This window comes from Artibeus jamaicensis, unplaced genomic scaffold (genome assembly GCF_021234435.1).
Source record: "Artibeus jamaicensis isolate MK-2021 breed Jamaican fruit bat unplaced genomic scaffold, CSHL_Jam_final scaffold_3151, whole genome shotgun sequence".
In the NCBI taxonomy this organism is placed as follows: Eukaryota; Metazoa; Chordata; class Mammalia; order Chiroptera; family Phyllostomidae; genus Artibeus; species Artibeus jamaicensis.
Window position 1 is genome coordinate 5364226 of NW_026522037.1, and position 16681 is coordinate 5380906.

At 57.2% G+C, this 16681-nt stretch overlaps 1 protein-coding gene across 2 annotated transcripts in view; it reads left to right on the forward strand.

The window, feature by feature from the left end:
• Positions 1 to 1405: 1405 nt before the first annotated feature.
• Positions 1406 to 16681, forward strand: part of SH3PXD2B (SH3 and PX domains 2B) — a 76283-nt gene continuing 61007 nt past the window's right edge. For both annotated transcript variants that reach the window (XM_053656981.1, XM_053656982.1), the window contains exon 1: positions 1406 to 1581. In XM_053656981.1, the coding sequence (XP_053512956.1) occupies positions 1507 to 1581 (75 nt within the window). In that variant the 5' untranslated portion in view covers positions 1406 to 1506. The remainder of the gene's footprint in view (positions 1582 to 16681) is intronic.

Consider the following 16681-nt stretch of genomic DNA (forward strand, 5'->3'; position numbering starts at 1 on the left):
GCGAGGGAACCCTGAAGGAGCCCTCATGGGGAAGGTGCCTTTGGTAAGGACACCCCGGCAGGAAGGAGCTCGAGAAGTAAATTCCCAGACCTCTCTCCTCCCACCCTCGGTCTCTTGCCCGGGCCTCCCCCTGGCCAAACCAACCCAACAGGAATCCAGAGGACAGACTTGGGACTAGAACAGGGTGGCAAGACCTGGCAAAGGAGTCAGAGGGGCAAATGGAAGGGCCGATCCGAAGCGTGTCAGCACCAGAACACCCAGCGGCCTGGCCAGGGCTCCTCTTCTGGGTGACCCACCGAAGGCTGACCAGAGACCCGGAATTAGAGGCAGCTCTGGGCTCTTTCCGGCCTGGAGTGGAGCTACGTGGTGTGTTGGAAAGAGCCCTGCTTACTAGTTTGGGAGAGCATTGGCCAGGGGCCCAAACCCCCTGCCTGTGCGGTGATGCGGGCATTCATTCAGTCCTTCATTCAGTTCACCTTCCCTGCAGAGGACGCAGGGCCCAGCCCGGACTGGGAGGCCCCAGGTGAAGTGAGGGGCGGCCCGCCGCCCTCAGCAGCCACCTGTGAAAGGTGCCTCCACCAGCTGTGGGGGTCTCAAGCTGCTCTCAGTCGCCTCCTCTGTGACATGGGTTGGCCCACCATGGTTTCCTCCCAGAGTCCCCCTGAGAACTCAGAGAATGTTTTTTGCAAACAGGGAGGCACCGCACCTTTGGGAGCTAATGGCCTGGTTGACGAGCACCCACCGGACCCTCCCTCACCACCCTATTACCCTGTTCCAGGGAATTGTTGCAATGTATTATATGGTGCTTGCCCTTGTGGCGGGTTTTCTCTGGCTTCCTCCCTGTCTCTCGGACTGTAAGCCCAGGTGAGGCCGCAGGTCCCCTGCCCTTCCCTGAACCCCTAGGGCCTGGGGCTGGGTTTATAACTGGCAGCATTTGCACATTGCCAGCGGCTTCATGGGCACTTCATTGTGAGGACAGCCCTGGTTGGTACGCAGTACAACTCGGCCCATTTTATAGACAAGCGCTGAACCCAGAGAGGCTAAGCCACTCGCCCAAGGTCACAGAGCCGGGATTTGAACCCGGGAGTACCGCCCTCAAATACGGCGCTGGCTGGACCGCGTCTCCGCCCGCGAGCTGGGCGCCGGGATCCACCGAGGAGTCAAGCGGAGCTCGGACAGCGGATGCGGATGCGCGCCCGCCCCCTCCCCTGTCGCGGCGGCTGGGCGCGGGGACAAAGGCCCGGCGGAGGCCGGACGTGGGCCAGCCGGCCGCGGCGGGGCGGGGGTGCGGGCCGGGCCCTTTAAGCCGGGCTGGCCGCGACGCGGGGGGCGGGCCGGGGGCGGGCCGGGGGGCGGAGGCGCGGCGGGCCGGGCCGGAGGGCGCGCGGAGCGGAGGGCGGCGGCGGCAGCGGCGTCTCGTGCTCGGCCCGGGCCCTGATCGCGCTCGGCCCCCGGCTCCTGACCCGCGCCCCCCGCACCCGCGCTCGGCCCCGCGGAGCAGCGGCCATGCCGCCGCGGCGCAGCATAGTGGAGGTGAAGGTGCTGGACGTGCAGAAGCGGCGGGTGCCCAACAAGCATTATGTGAGTGTCGCCGCGCGGCCCCACGCCCCCTCCAGCCCCTGCCCGCCGGCGGCGACCGGGAGCCCCCGGGCTCCGAGAACTTCTGCCTCCGGCTCTGGCCCCCCAAACCCCTCCTCGGCACCCCACCCCCTCCCGGCCGCCGCGCCGCCCGGGTCTCTCCCGGCCCCTCCCCCCCTTTGCCCCGCAGTCGTCCGGTTCCCATCCTCCCTCCCGCTCCCAACTCGCCTCTGTGCCGCTTCTCTTACCCTTTCCACCACCCCTGCCCCCCCCCCCCACTCTTGTCCTACCCATCCTCGGAAAAGTCTGGCCCCAGCCAATGTAGGGGACGGAGAGACAGACAGAAAGGGGCGCCTGGTCTCAGGCACCCCCCCTCAAGGTCCCCCCCCCCGTGCACAGGCACTCGGACCTCAGTGAACAGCCACAGGTAGCCAGCCCTTCCGGGGACCGCCAAGCTCAGCCCCGGCCTCCGAGAGGAGCTGGCCTGAGCGAGGGAGGAGGTCTCTGAGAACGGATCCTTTGAGTGTCTGCATCTTCAAAAGGCTTAAAAAAAAAAAAGTCCCTACCCTCTCTCTCCACTGATTTCTGTTTTACAATGGGCGAAAGTTTTCTCCTGGTGTCTCTCCGGAATGGCAATCTTGTGTAGTGCTGGTGAGGACCCGAGGACACGGGCCAGTAGCTGCGCTTTGCAGATGGGAAGGCTGAGGTTCTGGAAGGTGGGGCTGAGGCCAGGTCTTCCCTGCCTCCGGAAGGTGTGACTGGGGCAGACAGTGTCCTGCAGGTGGGAAATGGCTTCCTCAGCAGCCTCGGGGCTGAATCCGGGGGCTTCGAGGGGCCCTAGGACCATCTCAGAGGTTTGGGGCGGAGGGATAATGGGGCTGTGGGATGTGGAGCCCGAGGGAGGCCTTGGGGAGGCGTCCCTGCTGGAGGGAGAGGGGCTGTGTTTCTGGTAGTGAGCAGGGAGTGGTGGCAGCGCCTCGCTGCAGGGAAGTTCACCAGGAAGGAAAAAAGAGCATGAGGGAGGGAAAAAAAAAAAACCCAACAAAGAAGAGTAGAACAATGAATAGCAAAGGGCGTTGGCTGGCTAAATTCAGCTCCTTGGCCTCCCCACACGTCGTCTTTGGGTCTATTTTCTTAAGAGCCTCCTTCTTGTAAAGCAGATCGACATGCCCTCCCTGAGTAGCTGTAAAATTCTGAGAGAACTGGAATCCACTCCGCACTCTACGGGGAAGGGTGTGCTGTGTGTGTCTGTATTGTTATTGGCTGGGCAGCTAGTTCTCCAGCCCTTAGCCAGGCGGTGGGAAGCTATTTCCTGGACCTGTGGCATCTTTAAATAGAGTGAAGTTTCCCTTGATTCCAAAACTAGGTTAAATTGTCTTTTTTTTTTCCCCTCCTTCTGCTTCTCTCTCTTTCTTTCTTGTGAACTGTTTCAAACGCTGCCAAGTGTTGGTTTCTTGTTTGAGCCTGTTGAGTGTGTAACTGAGCTGCCTCTTTGGTATGAGACAGTTTCACCGACATGGCCACGGGCGGGTGTCTGAGATGCCCCCCGCCGCCTCCTGCCTGCTCTCTGAGCCGGCAAAACCAGCGCAGAGAACTAGCCACCGAGAACTGGCACCGTCCTCCACTCGCCGTCTCCTGCCCTCTCCCATCCCACACAGAACAGGCAGAGGTTCTTGAGCCCATTTGACAGATGAGAAACTGAGGCTCAGAAAGGTGAGGTCCCACGCCCGAGGTCACAGTCAGGGACAGAGCAGGTCGGTCGATCCAAGTCCGTTGGACCCCCAGAAGTAGCGTTCTCAGACCACACCACCTCCCAGATGCCGTACCCTCAGAGTTTCCCCAAGCGGCCGCCTAAGAAACAGCAAAGTCTGACACCCCATGTGACCACCTGAGGCTTTTGTTCTCTGCTTGGTCAGACCCCTTTCTGCCGGTTTTTGAAGGTGCGGCAGTGTTGAGAGGCCTCTTTCTAAGCTTCCAACCACTTTTTAGGAGGCTCTTGAGGCAGATCTTTAAATGTTCAGGTGAGGCCAGTCTTGGCCTCACAACTTGCTCTGTGGCCTCTCAGAGCCTCGGTGTCCTCGTCCCGTTGGCTAGGAGTGGTGGTGCCCACTCGCTAGGGGGAGGGGCCATGTGTCTGGCAGGGTGGGCTTTCCACAGCTGTTCAGTGCCTGCCTCCCTGCCCCGTGGTGTCCATGTCACTCTGGTTGGGAACACGCTGAAGTCACATGGGGCGGGGTTTCGCCAAGAACTTGTTTTCCTGCGTGTGGGTTTAGTCATTCTTGTGATTCAAGGTAGCCTTTCTCCCTCCCATCCAGCCTCTTTGGTTCATCGGAGGAAGAGGGGCACGGGTTCAACCGAAGCCTGAGTCATCCACGGCAGCGGAGCAGATTTAATGCTGCGAGGGCAGGGGACCGGGACCCACCCGAGACTGTTAGCAGTCCCCACTCCTGTTCTGAAGCCGAACCCGCCCCACCACTCTGGGAGGAGTGGGCGAGAGGCAGCCCTCGGCGTGGGTCTGGGCCTCCATCCTGCTTGGTGCCCTCCTTTCGGAACCTGGCCCAGCCACCCCGGAGAGAGTGTGAGCAGATGCAAAGCCCCTGTGCACCCTCCCCAACACTCCGCCCCCCAAAAGCCCCAATGTCCTGACTTTGCTGTTGGTCGTTCCCACACACTTTTTAAAAACAGACGTTTAGATAGGGTTTTTTTTCCTTTAACAGCTTTATACAGGTATCATTTCCATATTGTAAAATTCGTCCATTACAAGTGTACACTTTGCTGATTTTTTTAGTACATGTACAGGGCTGTGCAATCATCACCCCAGTCCAGTTTTATCAGTTTCTGTCGCCCCAAAAACGATCCCTCGCACCTGTTTGCGACCGATCCCCTCCCTCGCCCACCCCCATGCACCTTTGAATGGTTTTACCTTGTTAACATTCCCTCAAATCTTGAAGGGAATGGTTTAAAATTATATAAAAACGTTACGCTTTGGAGATCTCGGTCGCCCCTTTGGCTCCGGTGCCTTTTCACAGCTGGCGAATATTCCACGTGTGAAATCCACTGGTGTTTATCTGGGCTCCTGTGGGAGAGCTCAGTCGTCCACGGTCACGGAGCTGCTTCCCTGCACGTTGTTTGCCTGGCGTGGGGTTGCTGGGTCCTGGGTTCGCATCCTCACCTTCGCTGTTTTTGCTCACATTCTGAATTTTGGCCAGCCTGCGGGGGTGCAGAATACTATCTCACGGTGGTGTTTGCTTTATGGGCCATTTGAGTCTCCTCTTGATTGAATTGCCTGTTTGGTCTTTTGTTCCCTTTTTGGGTCTATGGGGTTATTTGTCTTCCATCAATTTGTACAGTGTGTTTATACAGTCAGGGCTTTGATCCTTGGGGGCATTGCATTAGTATTCCATTTTCCCCTTGCGACTGGAGGCTCAGAGAGGTGGAGCCGCTGCCCGAGGTCACCCAGCAAGGAATAGCGGCGGGGGGACTGAGCTAGGTGCCTCTAGGTCTGGGAGAGGCGGCAGCCCTGGGACCCCACCCCTGAGCCAGGTGACCTTCAGAAGCCACCTAAGCTTCTAGGCCCCCAGTTTGTCCATCCTGGCCCTCCCCTCGTTCCCCTGTGCCCAGGGTCTGGATACGTGAACTGTAAGTAGCTGCCATGCCTTCATCGTTCTCTGGGTCGGTTGTGTCCCTGGAATGGTGGTTTGGCAGCGCCTGTGTTGCCCACCCTGAAACCTCTCTTCTCTCCCCGCCAGGCTCTGAGAGCCCAGGGGTCGCCGTGGTGAGCAGCTGAGGTCTGCAGGGTAGGGCGTGCCTTGTTAGGTGTCGCTGGTATTCTCTGCTGGCCTGCGGGAGGCCCCTGGCCGACGAGCTCAGTGATCTGGGGCAGGCTGTGGATCCGCCACCTACATGAACTGCATTCTGTTTTCCAGCCACGAGTCTCCTCACCCCAACCGTCCCCGGCACCCCACTTTGCAGAAACACGCAGGGCCGCAAACATGAGTGGAGAGAACTCGGGCGTTAGAGACAACACATCCGGGCACTCGGCCCTCAGACTTGGTTGCTGTGCCTGTTGCTTGAGTGCAGGGCCTTCCTTCCAGGACCGCTGTGCGCGTCTGTGACAACACGTGTCCCCAGTCTGTGCTGCCCCCTCCGGCTCGGGGGTGGATGCCAGCCACGTGCACAGTTCGTAGGGCCCACCGTGACCTTCAGGATGAACACACCTGGCTGGGAGTCCTCTCCAGCTCTCCTGATCTGGGTGACCTTGCTGTCTGGGGTCTGGGAAAGGGGGGTGGTCGTCGTGGTTGCCCACAGTCCAGGGCAGCTGTGAGGACGAGCTGTTGTCACTCAGCACTGAGCGAGATGCCTCCTGTGTGAGAGGCACTCGGGGGAGGTCGTCCTGACGAGGACCCGTGATGGTGACAGTGGCCCCGATCCCAGTCCCTCTGTCCCTTCCCTGCCAGCTGCCCTGGGGCCGTGCTGCGAGTTTCCCTCAGCCTTTCACTTGAGGAGCATTTATGGAGTGCCCGCTTGAAGCTGGACCCCCCGGTGCTGCTGGGGCAGACCCCCAGCAAGGCAGAGCCTGTCTACCTGCGCTGCGGGTGTGTTCTTGTCCTGGGCCCTGTCTGTGTCCCAGAGAGGTGCTGCCCTCAGTGGGCCTGAAGGCCCCGTGGGTAGGTTTATTCAAAACTGGTGATTGCTTTTTGTGATTGAAAAGCAGGGGCGCACCATCCTGACTCCTTCCCTGGCCTGGGGGTGCCAGGGGCCAGGCCCACCCTGACCTCCCCTGAGGGACCGTCCTCCGTGGCTGTCCTGGTCTGCTTCTCTTGCACTCAGAGCTTCTGCAGCTGTCTCAAGATCAAATGGGGTGGCCCCTTCACGTCGTCAGTTTACTTACATGTATGTCACTTGGCTTCAAGCTTTGAATCTGTGCCCGTCTGTGCTGCCGGTAAGCAGAGAACGAACGCCAGACAGCCTGGTTTCAAATCCCTGCTCCGCTGTCTCCCAACGGTAGTAACCTCGAACAAACTACTGACCTCTCCGCACCTCAGTTTCCTCATCTCTAAATCGGGAAGGATAATAGTTCCGATTTTGCAGGGCTGATGTGGGGATTAAATGGGGCCAGCATACAGTAAGGGCTGAATAATGATGAGCTCTCCTAGCTCATTGATTTAGTGTCTTTTGCACACTAATGTAGTTTACCAACGCAGTATCATTTATGACCGTAAGTAGTTGGTGACCACTGAAACGCCCCTCAGGAGGGGACGAGGTGAATGAAACGTGTTGCTCTGTACTCTAGCCCCGTGCCAGAGTGCCATCAGAATGGTAACAGTGCGTTCTGTCTTCTGTCCTGGGAATGGTAAATAGTCCCCGCTGGCTGCAAAACACCAGACTCAGGCTGATTCCCACCTGATTGCAGACTGAGGAGGAAAATCCATATCCATGTGAGCACAGAAGTACAGCTGATAAAATAGGTGTCATCTGTTTTGTTTTACTTGTCTGTGCTTTTCTCCATCTCCCAAACGTGCTGCAGGGGACACATATTCCTGTTTTTAGTAAAAATTAAAAAAAAAAAAAAAACCAGAGAGGGCTCATTTGAAAAAAGCCTTCCCAGCTGTGGTGGCTGCGGCCAGATCCCACACTCCGCCCGCCCGGGCCTGGCCCAAAGCAGCGGGCTTGCCCCGCCCCGCCCCGCTGCTCAGAGAGCCTGCCCTCGGCCTCCCTGGCTCCTCCTATGTGTCCCCCACCCCCCACCCCACCCCCGCCACCATAGAGGGAGGTCTCTGCCTCCTCTTTCCAGCCTGCGAGCCCAAGAAGTGGAAAGAGATGAGTTTAAAATACCACGAGGGAAGGCCTGAGATGCTTTTCTAGTTAAAATGCTCCTCGCTCAGTGAGCCCGGGCCCTGGTCCCATGGTACCTGCAGCTCAGTGGGTTTGGAAAGAATCGCAGGTCTGAGTTCAGTGCTCTGCCCACCAAGGTCACAGGGGCACCGGAAAGGTCATCCTGGGGCAGAGCGGTGCCCTGCACCCCACTGCCCTGGGCATCTCATACATTCATGTGTCAGCTGCGTGGAGGTGCAGGGGAGGCGGCAAGCGGCCTGTTATCAACACTGCCCCCTGGTCACTGTACTTCTCGCCCAGGACAGTTGTGTCCTGATTGCAGATTGGCACGCTCTTCCCTCGGAGACAAAGCTGTGGTTGGCAGAATGGGGCTGCTTTGCGCGACTCAGTTTTCTCCCGCCCCAGCCACTCGCTGAGCACCGGGTCAGCCCGGTGGGTGCGAGTGGTGAGCCGTGAGCACCCACCATGGCCGGAGGAGAAAAGACAGGCTCGTTAAGGAGGCTGTGCAGCCGGAGGGCTGCAGTAGCGGCTTCGGCGCCCAGAGACTGGGTTCCCGCCCGGTTCCGTCACCCTCTGGCTGTTGGCACTGAGCCTTCTCCTCTGGGACGTGGGTGGCTTTCAGGAGGAAATGAAAGGAGCTTTTGTGCAGAATGCCCGAGGGTGGGTGCTTGTCCTGGGAGCTTCGTAGCTGGCGGTAATGCCCAGGAACTGGGGCCCTTCGGTGGGGTCAGCCAGTCCCTGGACGAAGCTGCATCCCCGCCCCCCATCGTGGCGTGGGGACTGGTTGCCGTAATACACTCAGGAGGCTCAGCATCTCCCACAGTGGCCCAGGTGGCAGGGGCAGTGGCTCACTTCAGGGCTCAGCCTCTGCGGGGAGCCCCGCAGGCCTGCGCTTTGCCACAAGCGGTCATCCTCCCCCCACCCCGTTCTCCACACTGCAGGGGGTTCCGTTCCCGAACTCGCTGTCCCAGATCTTCCTGGAGAACTGAGAAGGGACTAGCAATGCGTCTGCTGTGTGAGGGCAGCACTCCACCCCCCGCTTCTGCAGCCGCTCCCAGGCCATCCCAGGGCCCAGGGGTGCCAGGCTCCCCACCCGAAGATGCAGGAAGCCCAGTTACATGGGACTGTCACACAGACATGCACGATTAGGGGCATGCTCGTACTAAAAAAAGTCTTCATTGTTTGTTCAAAATTCAGATTTTACTGGGCATCCTGTGCTCCCAGAACCGCCACTGTCAAAAAGCCAGCAACAACCAAGAAACCTTTGTGCTTTTTTAATTTTATTTTACATGAGCATTATAGTTTTCTGTGGGATATTTCTTTTTTTTTAATTGAAAGATTTTATTTATTTCTTTATTGTTAGAGAGGGGAAGGGAGGGAGAGAGAGAGGGAGAGAAACATCAATGTGTGGTTGCCTCTCTTGAGCCTCCCTACTGGGGACCTGGCCTGCAACCCAGGCATGTGCCCCGACTGGGAATCAAACCAGCGACCCTTTGGATCAAGGGCCAGTGCTCAATCCATTGAGCCACACCAGCCAGGGCTCTTTGTAGTTTCTAATGTCAACAGTGTTTCTTGAGAATTCTCAGACGTGAGTCCCTCCAGGGCCAGGTGATCTGTAGATGTGGGAGCCAGGGATTTGGACCTCAAGGTCAGCAGCCCAAAGGAAACAGGTCACGGTGCATTTCAGGGCTAGTCTGGCCCTTGGGGTGAGCAGAGGCCCCTGTCCTTGGGCTCTGAGAAGTAGGACTTGAAGAAGATGGCACAGCCGTGACGCACGGCAGTCAGGAAGCACAGGAGGGGTGTCGCCAAGTGGAGAAGGGTGAAGGAATTTCAGGTGGAGAGCACAGGAGGGCAGAGAAGCGGAAAGTCTGGTCTGTGGCGTGTTTGAAAGAAGCGGGGGAGATTTGAGTGATGGAGTTGAGGCTTGACATGTAACCAGGGGCCAGCAGTGTCTGGGGCTCCTGCCTGGGCCAAGAACCACAAAAGAAGACTGGGCAAGGACCCCACCTGCAGGAGGGCCGGGGCCACAGGTGTCCAAGATGAACACTACAGGGGTGGTTGAGGGGAGCCGGTTCTCGGCTCGATAGGTGAACAGGAAGGCCTTTTGCAAGGAGAATGGAAGGGGCAGAGGGCCGACCAACAAGAGAGGATGGAGGAAGAGAGCGCCTGTCCAGAAGGAGGGCTGTGTGAGGACAGAGAGAATTAAGATTAGAAATGGGGGGGAGGGGGCCTGGCTGGTGTGGCTTAGCGGATTAGGTGCCAGCCTGAGAACCTAAAGGTCATCAGTTCGCTTCCCTGGTCAGGGTGTGTGCCTAGGTTGCAGGTTTGGTCCAGGTCGGGGTGCGTACAAGAGGCAGCCAATCAATGTTCCTCCCTCTCTCTTCCTCCCTCCCTTCCTGTCTCTCTAAATAAGTAAATAAATAAATGAGAAGGAAAGAAAGGAAGAAAGATTTGCCCAGAATCACACTTGGCTCTGCTGCCCATCATTGAGTATAAATAGGGTACAGTCAACTCACCCCAAAACTCAAAGAGAAACATTGCCCCAAAGCACATGAGGGTAATATTTTCTGTTCCAGTTAATTAGGCAGCACCGCATGGACCCCCACTCACTGCTCTGGCAAAGGAAGCTCGAAGCCCACGCCGTGGCGTCACCATTTCCTCCTTCCCGGCCAAGGTGTGAATCAGCAGCCTGTGGCTTCGGGCCACCCTTGGCTGCCAGTCAATTGCACAGATGTGGTTTTTTTTGTCTGTCCTCAGCCAGGCCTGGCCCTGAGCCCAAGAGACACTGAGATGACCAGGAAGCCTTTGTCCTCGTAGAGGTCACGATCTGGACCGTGTCACCACAGCCTAAGGGCTGTGACAGGGACTGGTGTGGGGCTGGGGCACAGGCCAGGGTCTGAGGCCTGGGCTCTCCACTCCCTGCTGGGGCAGAGAGGTGTGCTGTGAGCCGGGGTCTGGAGGAGATGGGTGTTCTGGGGAAGGGAATGCTGACCAGCCCAGTTCTTCCTATGTGGGTAGAACTTAGAGGCCTTGAACTTGGAAGAGGGAGAGTAGAGTTTTATTCTAACCTCCAACAGTAATTTAGCATTACCTTCACAATCAGAGAAGCCAATGCCCCTCGGTGACATTAGTGATTCCCATGACTTTGTCACCAGTAGAAATTCACCAATATTCCTATCGCTTTCTGGTTTTGCATAGATTCCAGCAGGTCATTTATACTCATCACTGCTTCAAAATCGTGGGGTTCCTTGACCCACGCTGACAGATTCTGTTGTTTATTGCCATGGTACATACAGGTGTACCTGATTTTATCTTGGAAACATTTTTATTATGATGTAATATAATTCGTTTCCCTTAGAACCCTGTGAGTGTCATTTCACTCGTTTTAAATCATTCTGAGAAAAGGATCCGTGTGTTGCATCAGAAGGGTCTGTGGTGGACAGAAAAGATGAGTCTGCTGGAGAGAAGTTCCGGAATTTGCACGTGGAAGCCGGGGGGCGGGGCTTCGACCTGGCTCTGCCAATTACCAGCTGAGTGTGCGACCTTATTAAGTGACTTAACTTCTCTGTGCCTCAGTTTCTTCCTCTGTAAAATGAAGGTAAGAATAGTACCTACTGGGAGTTAGTTCACTGAAGGGGTTTAGAGCAGCGCCCGAAACATAAGAGTGCTGAATAAATAGTTACCTATTAGTATCCCCTTTACCATCATCATCGTCATCACCACCATCCTCTGACTGGGGATGCGAGTTTTTAAGGAGCAGCCCCGGGTGGGATAACAGATGGCCTGGAATGACCCCACGCTGAGAAACGTACTCTGAATGGACCAGCCCGGGGTGCACCCCTGAGATTTAAAGTGGTTTTCCCCGAAGACTTACGGGTGTGGATATGCAGCCGTGGGGTAATTGAAGACGATGTTGAAAATAGTCTAAATGTTTGTCATTGGAGGCATGATTACCTACATGATACATAGCCTCACAGGGGGACCAGTAAGGATCCTTTAAAAATGGTTCAAAGAATTTTCAATGAAATGGAGAAATGCTCCCCGTGTAATGCAAGCGAAAAAGACAAGTTGCACAGACTGCGTGGCCTTCCTCTTGAAACTGTTTCGCTGGTGTATAGGAGAGGGGGCTGGGGAGAAACACGGCCCAGGCCGCTTCGCTGGTGGTGGGTGCCTGGGCCGTTGTCACGGCCGTGGCCTGCGTATCACCAGCTGGACTGAACTCCTAACACGACCTTCCCCGGGCCGTACTTTCCCCCACTGCACGGCGGGAACAGTGTAGTTGGTTGTCGGGAGCAGCTGCCTTGTTTTCCGTTGTGGTACATTTTCATGTGTTATTCCAGCCTCTGTAGGGGGCGAGGACAGTGTCGGGTGGTGGGGTCGGGGAAGCTTCAAGGAGGGGGCCCTGCTTCCCTTGCTCCATCTTTCCCTGTCTCAAGGATCTGTGCTTGGAGCTCGAGATGCTGGCACAAAAGTCTGCACTGAGGCCAGAATTGAGGTGGGGAAAATGGCCCATGCCAGGCGGGGAGCCCAGCGGTTAGGCGTGCGGGGCTGGGACCCCCAGGAGCCACGCGTGATTTCATGCAGGAAAAAGGACCCCTCGGCTGTACAAAGTTTGGGACCGGCTTATGCAGCCCCTCTACCTTACCTGGGGCAGGAACCCCACTCCCTGAATGACACCCCAACCTGGGTGCAAATCGTGGCACTGTGGCTTTCTTGCTGTGCCCTTTGGGGTGGGTGCTTAACTGCTCGGGACCCTGTATTTTTCCTCTATCAGTGGTGGAGTATCTCAGTAGATGATACATAATAAACACTTGAGAAAAAAGTACCATAACTGTAATCCTTAGTCTAGGCCAATGGGCACAGATGGAATCCTCTAACTCCCTGGGATGCTCTTGGTTCGGACCACAGGAAATCGCCAATTTTTGATACAGGGCAGTTTCACTTGGTTCAGCCTAACGACCTGGGTCGGAGTTGGGCCTGAGGAACCCACTCTGCTGACCTGGAAGGGGGTCAGCGGCCACCACTGTACTAGACACCGTATGGACATTGTCCCCTTTGCACTTTACAATGTCCCCGAGAGACAGGTAACACTGTTCTTGGCACCCCTGTGCCACTGATGGGGAAACTGAGGCTCCTGAGAAGGGAAGCGCTGTAGCCAGGGTGGGGGGAGCCCAGCTCTGCCAACCCGGAGTCTGTGTTGTTCACACTGTTGCTCCCTCTTGAGACTGGGCTGCCTGCTCCACGTGGCGTGGCCTCGCCCTGTGGCGGGCAGAGCTCCCAGCCTTCTCTCGGGCCCCTTGGACCTGGTGACTGTGGACCAAGGCTCCCCAAGATGCCACCTGGGGAACCCACGTTTCTCGGCATGGTTTAGACAGCCTCAGCTCCTGCAGGTGCTGCTGCAGTATCGGTAGCTTTGGTTGAGGGGATGGAAGGTGACAGACAGGAGGGACATGTGCCTGTTCTCATTCTAAACTTTGGGGATGGTCTCCCCAAGCCCTCCTGTTCACACGTTGAGTCCAGATCCTTGCATCCAAGCTCTAGATCCAGACACAGCCCCCACCCCTACCCTCCAGCCCTTCCTTGCCTGTAGCCCCACCGAGGAAGAACCAAAGTGACCCCTGGAGGTGGGAGGCCAGGCAGGGAGCTGTTGCAGAGACCTAGGCAGGTGGTTGCATCAGCCTGAACAAAACAAGGCCACTGGCTTCTCCAGACTCAGTTACCCCGTCTGTGAAATGGGGATGACAATAGAACCTGCCCCGGAAGGGTGTGTGGATTACCGTATCTTGTTCTGTATGATGTGCACTTTTTTGCCCACACTTTTAAGAGAAAATAAGGATGTGCATTATACGTGGGTATAGCGAATGCTTAATCCTGTGTATAATGCGCTCCAAAACGTGGGTACGCACTATACACAGAGGAGTACGGTGACTGACCTGAGCCCAGGCAAGAAGTAAGGAAGCGCCCGTTAAACATGAGTCCACGTTGTTTTGCTGATGTTCATTTTGTTAAAAGGGAGCCCCTGGGAGATTCTAAGGAGGAGGAGAATCGGGCCAGAGGCTGTGTTGCAGAAATGTCCCCGTCGGGGTGAGCAGAGTGGGCAGGAGAGCCTGAAGGAGGGTGCGTCCAGCATTTAGAACGGGCCGGCTAGGGCCTGCGCTGGGGAGGAGGCAGCCTGGGGACCAGGGGACCCAGGACGAGAGTTAGCTCCCCACTCTGTCCTCCCCACACACCTCCCCGGCCACCCTGGCCCTCACCTCCTTCTCCAGGGAGCCCCCTCCAACTGGGAGGCCCCCCCAAGCCCATGTGACCTCCCTGTTTTCAAAGGTGCTGGGCTTTGGGGGGGGTTCTTCTGACCCCTGGCTGGTAGGATCAAGACCAGCCAGACCTCTGCACACACTTTATTGCCAGTGTCCCCACTGGCTGTCAGTGGTGGGAGATGGGACAGCCACCCTTTATTGAGTACCACCTACTGTGTGTCAGGTGCTGTGCTGAGGGCTTGGCATGCTTGAGTCATCTGGCCCTTACCGTCACCCCACGGGGAAGGCACCACTGTGCCCCTGTTTCACAGGTAAGGTCACAGGCTGAGATAGAACCTGCCCAGGCCTGTGCAGCCAGGGAGTCAAAGGCCAGGGTTTGAACCCAGGCAGTGTGCGGGGCTGGCTAGTATCAAACTCTCGTTTGTTTTTTCTTTAACAAGCACCCTCCGTGCAATGTACTGAGCAACCAGGTTTGAGAACCACTGCTGGGAGCGGGGTCGGCGAAGGGGTTGGCACCAGGCACCAGCTTCTGAGCCCCTTTATTCTCCACATTGGAAGGCACCTGCTGCTCGCCCAGGCTGTGCCCGGCTTCACGTTCACTTTTTAAAACAGAAAGCCATTGCCCAAAGTCACCCAGCCAGTTAGTGGTGGCAGCAGGATTCAAACTCAGCTCCACTGTGCTTGAGAGCCAGGGGCAGTGAACAGTTCTCACAACTTATTTCTTTCGTTTGGTTAGGAAGGGGCATTCTGGAGTCAAACAGACCCGGGTTCAACTTCTGGCACCTTCCTTAACCAGCAGTGTGGGGCTTTGGGCCCGTGACTCCACCTCTCAACGTCCCTTTTCTCTGCGGTGACTTGGGCTGGATAATAGGCTTCACTCCAGAGGGTTTCCTGAGAGCAGAGGGCTGGGGACTGAGCGAGTCTCAGCGCCCCTTAGGTGCTGGTCCTCGGCCTGAGGACTGCTCCGCCCTCAAGATCCAGAGCAGCTCCGCCCTCTCTGGGAAACCTCTCCCGCCGCACCTGCAGGCTTAGCCCTCAGCAGCTCTGTGCTCCTGTAGCAGCTGTGAAGTGCTTCTTAGGGGATCTGTGGCCTGTGAGAGAATTCTAATGTCTTCTCTCTTGAGTACCTACTGTGCACCACACACTGGGATGGGCCAGTTAGGTGAGAACTGAGACCCACAGGACCACATGTCCTGGACTTTTCCCCACGATGTCACAGCCTGCGCTGGGTGTTGGCTTTACCCCTGCGGCCTGCGTGCCTGGCACACAGTGGGTGCTCATGTCGGCTGCCCGGTTCTCTGTAGGCAGCCCTGTGAGCATGGGCAAGGCCTGGACTTGACTTGAGATCTCTCACCTCTGTTTCTGGTGTTGCTCTGGGCTCCTCAGAGGGAGGCCCGGCGGCCTTGGGGAGTGCCACTGGCCTGGAGGCTTTCCTAGAAAGCCAGCCTTCAGGTTGGTTTCGGCCGAGCCCGGGCTCCAGCTGCCAGCACCTCTGCTTGCCATTGGAAAGTTCCCCGTGCCGCTTTGGGCCAGATGTGTGCACAGATGTGAGCTGGCAGCCAGAGTTCCCGGCTGGAGATACACGCCTGGACCGGATCCTGTTTCTACCAGCTCCGCATCTAGAAGAATGGAGGTGATCAGCTGGCCTCCCCTGCAAGTGGTGCTTGCCGCCAGCCCTCTGGATAAGACTCTGGCAGTGAGGGGAGAGGGGCCCCAAGTTGGGCCACCCTGCGTGTGCAGGGACATGGGCAGGGACAGTTGATCAGTTTCACAGTGTGACATTCCTGCCTTGGCCTGTTCACATGGCTTACCTCGAAAGATTGTAGTTGGCCCGGGGAGATGGACTCTGTCTGAGCCTGCGGGGCTCACCGCCGTAGTGGGGGTACCAGGAAGGGCACCTCCAGCTGCCTGGGGTCAGGCGCTGTGCCAGCCGCCTGTTGTGCCCTAGATGGCTTCACCCTCAGCCCTGAAAAGTAGGTACTATTATTCTGTCCATGGCACAGATGGGAAAACAGAGGCTTGGGGCCATGAAGTGACCGCAAAGTCACACAGCTGCTTCAAACCATAAAGCCAAGATACCCGGCTATTATAATCCCAGTGCTTGTCTTTTATTCCCTCTCCTAAATGACAATAAAGAGTGAGGATTATTTAAAATTTTTAATTTACACACATGTAGGAAAATTCCCTTTTTTGGTTTAACATTCCATGGGTTTTCCATGCATATGCAGGTTCACGTGACTGCCAGCACAACTGCAGTGGAAGCAGACAGAGCGAGTCCACCGCCCCCCGGAATTCCCCCGGGGCTGGCCTGGCTCTGAATGCGGGGAGGCCGGGGCTTCCACCCACAGTGGAAGAGGCTTCTATGTTGCTCTGTTTCTCCTGCGCCTGTTCAGAGGAGCCCTGGGGTGAACACGAACTTGTCCTCTGGGACCGGGCGCCAGGCCCGCATTCTCCTCTGTGACAAAGCCGGTTCTGTTTCCGTACCCTTGGCGGCGGAGCGGTTCATTCAGCCATTGCAGGAGCGTGGTTCCTCTCCAGACTCTGAGAGACGGGAGGGAGGTCACCTTGGACTTCTGGTGACCGTGGCCCCAGTCTTGGCTTTTTGTCCATCTGCCTGTCCGTCCTTCAGCCTGTTTGTTTCCTGCCAGCCCAGTGTCACCAGGCGTGGGGAGGACTGTGGCAAACGAGACAGACCTCATCCCTGCCCCTTGAGGGCTCCCGGGGGAGTGGGGGTGACCGGCCCCCAAACAGAGAGCACACCAGAGAAATGTGTGCGGAAAGGAACAGAAGCCGAGCTCTGAGAAATGAAGACCTACCTGCTCAGCAGGCGAAGGGAGAGGCGGTCCCGCCCGAGCCAATGGCCTGGGCCTGGCTGGGCGGCACGAGCGAGCCTGGCCAGGTGGGAGCAGGAGGAGGCCCTCGAATCTGCACGACTGCCTTTGTGGTCTCCCGGACAAGGCTGGAAGCTCCGGGCGGGCGGGGGCTTCTGTCTGCCTGGTTCACAACCAAAG